This window comes from Battus philenor, unplaced genomic scaffold, assembly GCF_028537555.1.
Source record: "Battus philenor isolate CCGP_79_NKW_IND1 unplaced genomic scaffold, ilBatPhil1.0.hap1 SCAF_17, whole genome shotgun sequence".
Lineage (NCBI taxonomy): Eukaryota > Metazoa > Arthropoda > Insecta > Lepidoptera > Papilionidae > Battus > Battus philenor.
In genome coordinates this window covers 3,327,590-3,337,861 of record NW_027181679.1, presented here as the reverse complement: position 1 = coordinate 3,337,861, position 10,272 = coordinate 3,327,590, and the positions used below count along the sequence as shown (strand labels likewise).

Here is a 10,272-nt window from a genome sequence, read left to right as displayed (position 1 = left end):
ATGCGAGTATAAATAACAATTATTATTTTGAAATATTTCATATTATTTTATTAAATTATACATTCTGTTATTGAACGGTAAACTTATCAACGTGTCATCTATGCTGTTTACAAAATTTTATCATGTTTTTTTACAGATAATTTACTTTAAATTAGTCAACCTGTGACCCGGTGTGAGTATAAAATGCATAACTGTGTCTTACGGATGCATAGTTTTAATAAGTATTCGACAAGAGTAGACAGTTAACTTACAGTATCTGTTATCATTAAATTTGGCAAAATGTTGCGATTCTTGGCAATAACTTTCCTTGCTATTGCATCAGCTGAAGTGATCGTCGATGGACCATGTCCGGAAGTCAAGACAATGGAGAATTTCAATTTCTCCGAAGTAAGTTTTATTCAGAAGTTCTCGATTATCATTGTATCATCATCACCTTAATTTCATTTCAGCTCTACAAAAGTCTGCTGAACGAAGACCTCACTCGTAGATTAATATATAAGACCGGTTTGGAAGGGACCTAAATCAAGCATTTTCTGACGACTTTAAATAGGTTTTCTGTCCTCCTTGTAGATGGACGTACTTCACTGAGTTTGCCGTGGTAAAGAAGACGTGATTATTGAGATACCGATTTAACAATAGATATAAACTACACTGTGATGAGTAGTAGTTAAAATTTGGTAAAGTTCATGGTGCGAAAGCCAATACGGATTAACAATTGAGTGTAACCAAGTTTCCAGTTGCCTTTTTTAACAACAGCTAAACATACATTATTCAAAATAAATGATTCCAATAGAAATATTTAAATTTTTCTGAGTAATTTAAAATTTCTTATGATATCTTATATTACTACAGATTTTCAGTATAAGTCTTGGTTCTTAGTCCATTTGAAAGGGACTGTATTTATATATCAATTTCGTTTGTTTGCTTACGTTATAGTTTGCTGGAGTCTGGTATGAAATTGCCAAATTCCCCAACATTGGTGAGAGGGGCGGCAAAGGCAAATGCACTACGGCTGAGTACGAAGTCGAGGGTGACAAGGGCAAAGTGAAGAACTCTCATGTCATTGATGGCGTCAAATCGATCATCGAAGGAGAAATATTTTTGGAATCACCTGGAAACATTAAGATCACTTACAAATTCGGAGGTAACAAATTGTTCCTTTTACTTTTAAATTGTTGGAATAAAAATTCTATAACGTATTTCAGATAAGCATGAGAAGTTTTAAGACTTTCAAGTTTAAGAAGTTTTAAATTTTAAGACTCGGTGTTCTACACTGGTCGGTGTAACATTACTCCCGAGGATGCCCCGTCGAGGGGTGAAACACGTGTTGAGTGATTTAACGGTGGCAGTTGTGTAGTTCGCATTATTTGTCGCATTTATCATCGGGCTGGCGGGCGGTGTACTTTATTGCACGACTTCTGCTACATAGTGGAAGTAACTATGTATTAGTCCTTTTCTTACTTAGGATGGACTTCCGCAAAGTAACACTTGAATCTATTACAGAAGTTTTAGGTATTTCGAGTGAAACATAGAACGGTTGCGGCATTTGGTGCATCGTATTGCATCAATACTGCTGATAAATCATCATCATTTCAACCGTAACGCACCCACTGCTGGACATAGGCTTCTTTCATAGATCTCCAATAAAACTAGCGACTTCGAGCATGACAAAGCCGCCTATACGTTGCGGGTGGACCTTCTGCGTTGCGTTTGCCGGAACGTGGTCTCGGCTTCAGAACTCTACGGCTCCAGTGAATATTTGTTCTGTGCTCTATGTGGCCTGCATAGTCACTTTAACTTGCCATGTCCGTTACTTTCGTTCTACGAATCCTCCGGAACATTCTTGATTTGATTTTGAAAAGAAATCCCGTGTATAGTCGTCGGCTTGATTAGTTTTTTATTTAGTTTTAGATTAATTCTTCTGTGAAATTGTCTATTAAATATTACGTTTACGTAATCAAACTAATAAGGAACTTTAATTCACATACTTATGACTCTTAGTTCTACTACAAATATAGGAAAATCTTCTTTCTTCTTCCACTCATTCCTGTTGTTTAACTTAATTTTCAATAATAACATTTTATGTTCTTTTTTTATTCAAAGGCAAATCTTACAGCACAGATATAAATGTGAATGATTTCTTGTGCTATATGCTGTCATAAATTGAATTTTTTTGTCTATTTTTTTAGCTACTTGAAAATAATTGTGATAGAAAAAATTAAAAAAAAAATTTAAATTCTCAAACCCTCTCTGACAGAAATCGCGTCTTCTTGCACTCGACATTAATAAGCCGAAACATCCATAACTCAGTGGTAACAGAAGTCGTTAATCTTTATTCCCGAAAGTACTACGTGATAAGATATTTAATCGATAGACTCCATGTATGCGTCAAGTGTAACGTGATATCATGCAATTGTTATTTGCAAAGACAGTATATACAAACTGTTTAATCCCCTAAAATGAATTAATACAGATAATTAAATAGTTTAGATAATGACAAATACTTTTTAAAAGAACGTACGGCACAAAGACGCCTGACGCCTGTTTCTATTTTTATTGATTACGATTTAACCGATTTTGTTACATTTTTTTCTGCATTTACTAAGTAAGCTTTATAGAAAGTTTTAATGAATTAAAAAAAAATTAAATATAATGAATAAGAAAAGGACCAATATAAGTGGCTACACTTCCACACATGCAGTCGTAGTCGTGCAATAAAGTGCACCGCCCGCCAGCACGCTGATAAATGCGCATGCGGCAAACAATGCGAATTACACAACTATCACCGCTAAATCACTTAACACGTGTTTCACCCCTCCACAGGGCATCTTCAGGATTTATGTTACACCGATTAGTGACAAACACAGAGTGAGCTCCTCTGTGTTTGACACTAGTAGTAGTTGTGTGTGTAGCGGGAGTGGCTATATGATGGACCTTTTCTTACTTAGGATGGACTTCCTCAAAATAACGCCTGATTCCATTAAAACAATAAAATGAATGTCTAAATCTGTCCATCTTATGGATGGATGTCTTACGCTGCGTTTGCCAGTTCGTCGTCTTATCTAGAAATAAGCACAGCTCTCATGAGGTTCGTTGAGTCACAGTGAGGTTGTTTCGAAACCGTATATCATCTCTAGTGGCAAATATTAATCGTAAATATTACATATTTATGTTTGAATAAACATTAAATAATCATTTATATTATCCTGCATGCTGAATCACATGGAAGCAAAGGCGTGATATTCAGTTAGGTTATCTCTGTCTATCGCAATTACCGAGCTATCGGAAAAATATGATAAAGATAACGCTGTACAAAATGAAATCTAGCGGAACTCTGCAAACATTTTATTCTTCTATAAATTTACTTCGAATCGATTGATATACACATGAATCCTTACATTCTTTATTGAGTTTATCATATTTGAATTGTTTTGTTTTAATTAAATTTTTTTTATTACATTAACCTTAATAGGATGTAAACTCAACCGACAGTATTTAACTTACTTTACCGATATTGCTTGCGTTTAAGCAAGAGCTCACTTGAGTAAACTTGTTTAACATCAAGTTTACTTAATAATGTTTTAACCACTGATGTTTCAGCTAATGACGTTTTAACTAATAAAGATGTAAGTTCTGGGTTTATTCTCACATTATTATCAATGGTTAACACGTTCACTGCGGCTTGATTCAGCTTCATGGTAGACTTTGCACTGGTGCGGCGCGTAAAACTCGTGTTTTCTCTCTAGTGCGGCGGCTGTTTACACTCAACCGAAACATGAGGCAGAAAAGGCCTAAACCGCACTACTAGGAAGTTCAGCTTGAGGCTGATTCGACCTCAGCCGCACCAGCTGAAAGTTCTTCAAAATTGGGCCCGCAGTAAACGTGTTAAGTGAATAGATGTGAATATTTAGTTACCACGTGTTAGTGACAAAATCACGCTATTACTGTAACAGATTATTAGGAACTCTAATTAACTATAAAAGAATTAATTATACGAGTAATTAACATAAATTTGTTTTTTTTTATAGACAGAGTAAAGAATTCGGTCTTGATGATCATGGATTCGGATTACAAAAACTACGCAGTCGGATACAGCTGCAAGTATATGGAGAAGGAAAATAAACATCAAGGTAATATATTAATGATTTATTTTCATCACCATCATCATGATCAGCCTAAACCCATTCCACTACTGGATGTAAACATCTCTTATACACGTCCAATAAGGTTGAAAGCGGTCTATATCCAGAAACTTCCTTAGCAAAGTTGTCTGTTAACCTTATCAGTGAAAGACCTTTGTTGCGCTTCTCAGTTTATGGTCTACTGAACTAAATTAGCAAATGATCAAATTGGCAATATGCCAGCAGCAGAAATATTATTATTTCCTGGTATAAAACAATCGGCGGCCTGAATATATTTATAGTTTTTATCAGTCAAGTGTTAAAATTTTCTTGTCAAACTAATTAAATCTTTTGATAATGGAGATTATAGCACGTGAAATCAAACGTACCTAGACTTTATCATATTCATGCTACGTTCTTAATTTTAAATAAGTTGTAATGATTATATATATACTGCTAACTTTGAATAGTCTAGATCGTCTTTTTTAACGTTCAATCTCAAATTAAGTTATTATTTATAAAAGTATTCGTAATTTAAAAAAAAGCTTGAATAATTTTAAAAGAACGAATATAAAGCTTATTTGCAAATACATTATTAAGGGTACATCCTATCCAAAAATCTATTGTTTCAGAAATAATAAATGACGTAATGATGATGTAGTTAGAAAAAACGTTTTCAAAATTCGTATTACTATATTAAAGTTTATTATTTTTTACTATCTCTGTAGACTGTATATTACCTGAAGTCATAAGTTAGTACGCGTTCCAATAGAAAAACATAAATTATTGTAATATATCCCTATGGGATTTGGAAATATGTGTAAAAAAATTATAAGCCTTTTGACAAATGCGCTATACAGTCATGTGTTTAAAGCGTTGAATTTCGAATCCTTTCAATTATTTGATGATCGCTTACTCTATTTTAAACGGTTTTATTTAGTTCGACCCGTACGGATATTGTTTATTTTTTTGGGTCAAAATTAAAAATTGAAATTTAAGTACCTTCCCGCTGTCAGATTGATCTGAAATTTGGTACACACATTTAATTCAGATGACAATACAATATAATAAAATCAATAACATTATAAATCTAAGATGGCCGCCGATACAAAATGGCGGATTACATATTTTTCCTTAACCCCTTCAATATGGGTATCAAATGAAAGGGCTATACTAGTAAAACACGATAATTATATCAAAATTTAAAATTCAAGATGGACGCCGTTCCAATATGTCGGACTAGGTACATATTTTTCCACAACCATCACAATATGGGTATCAAAAAACCGTTTAACTTAAAAGTTTTTTAAATGTATTTATTTCCTTAGTAACTAAGTCAATCCAAACGTTGTCTGAAAGAAATCGCTGTTTGCGATAAGGCTGCCGATTAGTATTTAGCGTTATATCTATTGTAAATGATTTATTTTTGATTTTCCCACTGTCTTGATCTAATAGTTGAGCATGCCTTATACACCTTTTGAATATACGAGTATGTAGAAAACTTTTATAATTTAATTTGTAATTAAAAAATTTGTGTATTTGATAAAAAGTGACAGACTTGTTCCTTACCATCAAAAATTATTGCTACTAAAATTTTAAACAACGCTTTATTTTTAATATGCCATGGAGGTAGTTCAGTTGTATTTATGTAATGAAATTTCTTTATCTTTATATTGTGCTTCAGTTTTTGTGATGCCCAGACAGGAGGCGATCAGCCGTGTATGATAAGAGTCATTCTTTCTGCATGATCAAATAAAACATTATGATATCATCTGGTATTCTGAACAAATCACATCTTTATAACTGTAACATTTTCATTGCAGTGTTCTCCTGGATTTTGTCAAGATCCAAAACTTTAGGCGAATTCCAATCGAAGGTGGACGGTTTCCTCAATAGCTTCAAGGCCATCGACACCTCGAACTTCGTCTATAACGAATTCACCGAAGAGACCTGCAAGTTCACCGAAACCAAGACCCTTGCTGAATTTAGTAGGAAATAAGTTATCTATTTCGAATAAGAGTATTTTTTCAGCTGTTCCTGCGTTTTAGCTGTTATAATTTTTTAACCAAAACATGTAAATAGCCAGAATAATAACCATTTACAAACAGATAATAAAAATTCAAATGTAATTGACTTATTTGTAATAATGCGTAAGCAGGAACTCTACAATCAAGTTTACATAATAAATGTGTTTTACTGAAATGTTATTTTTATATTATTGATCCTAATAAGTATTATTTTTTTCCCTTCTATATTTGTTTGCTTCTCATTTGTCGTAATATTGTACTTCTTTTTAGATAACGAGCACAATAAGTTGTTGAGAATACAAAAAAAATCAGTTAAATTTTAAATCGTTACCGAATAGATGTGTTCATGATATGACGGGGCTGATATTAAAATGGCTTGTCATGTGCCGATCTTAGATTATCATTTTGGCACTCGATACTCGTAACTAAGCAACAAAAATTGATAGAGGACATTAGACAGCAAATATACATATATATAAATATATATATATATATATATATATATATGTAAATATACACATATATATTTATGTTATATATAACAGATAAAATATAATATCTCAGATCTTTAGACGGGGGCCCAGAAAAACGACCATAAAAGAAAAGCGCAGCCAATACAGCCCTCCCCTCTCGCCGCGTGCATCTCTAAGGCGTAGTACAGCGGTTTCGGTAGCATTATAACATTTTTAGGTGATTTTTTTTATTTTTTTTAAATGGTCCCCGGTATTAGGGACCTCTCGTTCCCCTATCTTGTGTGGAACAGGGGCTTTTTATTTCTAATAATTAATTCGTATAATTTTTTATTATTATCATTCTCCTCTTTCATGTATCATATTATCTGTCGTACTGCTTCTTTCGTTCTACAATTTTCCCAGTCTTTCTCTTTCATTCCATTAGCCATACATCCATCCTCAACCACTACATTCTAGGTTTCCTTACTATTTTATTTTGCAACGTTACATTTATTGTTCATACATTTAACACATATTTTCTTTATATTTATTATATTATACTGTTTATTGCACTATTTTTGGTACTACTTTATTTATTTTAGTGTTTGCTTTATTCATGTTCAAGTTTATATGAATCTATTATTGTGTTTTATTTTTACCTATTGGCATAAATAGGCATTTATCGCCACCTTCCTGCAGGAGCTGAGGAAGCATTCTCTCTCCCCTTCTTCTTGCATGATGGCCAAGATATTCCTTTCCTCTATTTTTTTGCCTATCCGGCATTCGGAATCTGCTCGTAGTCTTCCGAATGCCGGACAGTGAGCCACAAGGTGGACCACGATCTGGCCCACGCCCGATTCATAGAAGCACGAGGGGTCCTCCTTGAGCTTGAATCTGTGAAGGTACTCAGAGAACCCCCCGTGACTCGTAAAGAGCTGGGCCAAGACCGCATCCATCTCGACACTGCGGAGCACGCGGTAGGCCTGCGTAGCGTCCGGGAAAAATATCCTCGTCACTGAAGCCATCGTTCCTTCCATATACCTCTTATTCCATTTGTCGAGCAACTCCGATCTCAGTTGTCGCTTGACGAATGACACGGGGCATCGCTCATATTCAGGTCTTCTTTTGCTCTTCAGGGCCGCGTCCTTAGCCAACTGATCCGCCCTCTCATTCCCCTCCATCCCTGCGTGCGCTTTTACTCAGTATAGTCTTACATCCTTCCCATTTTCTCTCACTTTCATAATATTTTCTTTCACTCTTAACGTCAAAGGATGGAGGGTGTCCGATCTTGCGACAGTTTCGAGGGCGGACCGCGAGTCGCTCATTATGGCACATGACCGCGCGGACCCGCTGGCCGCGTACCCTGATGCCTCCGCTAGAGCCAGCAGCTCTGCCTGGTATACAGTGCAGAAGTTTCCCAACTTGAGTTTATTAGTATGCAACTCTGCGGCGTCCCACATAACGCAGAACGCCGCACCCACCTTATCCTCAATGCGGCTGCCATCCGTAAAAATTACAAGATCGGCAGCCGCGGTGGCAAGTCGGACTTCCTCCGCACTTTCCCCCAGGCAGGAGAACTCCACACCAACTTGACCAGACGGGTGTGGTAGTCTCAGGCAGCTGACCGGTACCTCCAGGTCTCGGTCCCTTACCACCTGCCAAGAATGACCCTTTTTTATTTCAAATAAGCGGACTGCTTCGTGGACCCGAAGGTCCAGAGGAAGCAACCCAGCAAGTATGAGGGCCAAGTTCAAGGACACGGTCCTGTAGGTCTTCGAGATCTTCTGTGAGAAGCCCCGCTGGACCGGGTCGAACTGCCTGCGGACCAGCAGCTTTTTAGCCACCGGCGCCCATACACTCGCCGCATACAGAATTATCGGCTCCAGTACCACCAGATACATCGTTCTGAACATCTCCGAGTTCAGACTCCAAGTTACCTTTGCAGCCCTACACAGCTGACGATAGAGGCCGTGTGCCTTCTTACTCACGTCTTCACTCGAGTGTTGAACGTGAGCCTATCATCAACTGTGAGGCCTAGCATCCGGATTTCCCCAGTCCGGCCAAGCGGCTCACCTCCCATGTTCAGTAATGGGTAGTCATACTTCAGCTTATTCGTTAGCACCATCACCTTTGTTTTGTGTGGTGCAAACCTCATCTTGTTTTTGACTTGAGGAGTCAAAAACAAGATAAGGTTTACATGAACATTTTTAGATGATTACAATACATATTCAATATATCAGTTTCGGAGAATGTTTATATAACAGCGTAATGACGTCTTAAGTGGACAGAACAGTCCGGTGATTAATGCTACAAAAACTCTCTTAACCTTCGTACAAATATTTATCAACACGATAATTACTTGTTAACGATCATATTTTTGTAAATATGATATTTGTTGCAATGTAGAATTTATAATTATCAATTTCCAACAATTCCCTGCTTTCAAAATGCCGACAAACGTTAATTGAATCGATAGACATTGTGTTAATAAAAGTTAGGTATCAAAACCAACCTATGAATCCAACATATTGACCGGTAGATGTTTAGTTAGTTATAATCACTGACCTACAATACGATAGCAGAAACATTACGGAATATATTTTTATGTTATGTAGGTGATAATACAAAATTAATAAAAAAATATATTTATGACGTAAATACGATACCGATCAAGGTAAACTAGAGAACAATAGAGCTATGAGATTCATTGCGATATCGAAGAAATGATTCAGAAAAAAAAAATAACGATATCGATGTAATTTGAAGAATTGCTCGTTTAAAATGGTAATGCGGCTTCTCTCGGCCCGAAGGTTTTTGAGTTGCGACTTCGAGCAAGCAGATTCAGCTGGACCTCACACTCGGTGAACCGAAAACATAAACAAAATTACGGGATGTCATCGTGGCGATTTTTGGCGGAGGCCTATACCATGCAGTGGGCATCAATTTTTATATTAACAAAACTTATAAGTCTGTTGATATTGATTATCAATGATCCTTGTTGGATCTTTTTGTAGTACTCCTCTATTCACAAAAATTTGACAGGTAGCTTTTCTTTCTTCATCGTCATCGGTAACAGCAACAGCTTGTCATAGCCACAGATATCCAATAGGACCCTAACAATATCATCTGTCCACTTCGTCGGTGGACGTTCTACGATGTCCTTGCCAGCCCGTAGTCTCCACTCTGTAACCCTAAGGCCACAGAGCCTTGCATACTGCAATACTTCAACTTGTCAGTGTCACGCGTAGCCGGCTATGTCGGTTTCTTTTGTTAGTTTTAAAATATCCACATTGTTAATTCCATTTCGTAGAGAAATCCCGAGCATAGTTCCTGTTAAGCCTAAAGTGAGGGCCATGTTTTACTGCCGTACGTTATCACCGCAAACGCACTTTAAATCAACATCACCCGCCAGAACTTTCTTACATATCTCTCTTTCTTATAACGTTTACTGTGATTATAAATTTAAAGAGCTCTTTTCTGTCGTTTCTCTAGATTTGCAATTTTGTGCTATTTGATTGTCTGCACAAGGTTCTTGAGTATAGGGGATATTAAATTGACTACGGCTGTCACTTCGCGTTTAGCTTGATTATTTCGTTTTATAGAATTATAAACAAAGCCCTGACTTGTTTTTGCAAAGACATATTGCGAGTAATAAACGATGTTGGAACTAAG

The 10,272-nt window shown here is 36.3% G+C and overlaps 2 protein-coding genes across 2 annotated transcripts; one reads left to right on the top strand and one right to left on the bottom strand.

Moving 5' to 3' along the window:
• The first annotated feature begins 203 nt into the window (after positions 1–203).
• LOC137919773 (insecticyanin-B-like) lies at positions 204–6,323 on the top strand. The gene is made up of 4 exons (XM_068762957.1): positions 204–387; positions 937–1,144; positions 4,029–4,130; positions 5,945–6,323. The coding sequence occupies exons 1-4, from the start codon at positions 280–282 to the stop codon at positions 6,118–6,120; spliced, it is 594 nt and encodes a 197-aa protein (XP_068619058.1). The 5' UTR covers positions 204–279; the 3' UTR covers positions 6,121–6,323.
• A 1,476-nt stretch (positions 6,324–7,799) lies between these two features.
• LOC137920025 (uncharacterized) lies at positions 7,800–8,501 on the bottom strand. The gene has a single exon (XM_068763257.1). The coding sequence runs from the start codon at positions 8,499–8,501 to the stop codon at positions 7,800–7,802; it is 702 nt and encodes a 233-aa protein (XP_068619358.1).
• Between the last annotated feature and the right edge of the window lie 1,771 nt (positions 8,502–10,272).

Coding starts and splice junctions, on each gene's coding strand:
- LOC137919773 (XM_068762957.1), top strand. CDS start 280: ATGTTGCGATTCTTGGCAATAACTTTCCTTGCTATTGCATCAGCTGAA. Junction 1,145..4,028: donor GATCACTTACAAATTCGGAG/GTAACAAATTGT, acceptor TTTTTTTTATAG/ACAGAGTAAAGAATTCGGTC. Junction 4,131..5,944: donor GAAGGAAAATAAACATCAAG/GTAATATATTAA, acceptor TTTTCATTGCAG/TGTTCTCCTGGATTTTGTCA.
- LOC137920025 (XM_068763257.1), bottom strand. CDS start 8,501: ATGTATCTGGTGGTACTGGAGCCGATAATTCTGTATGCGGCGAGTGTA.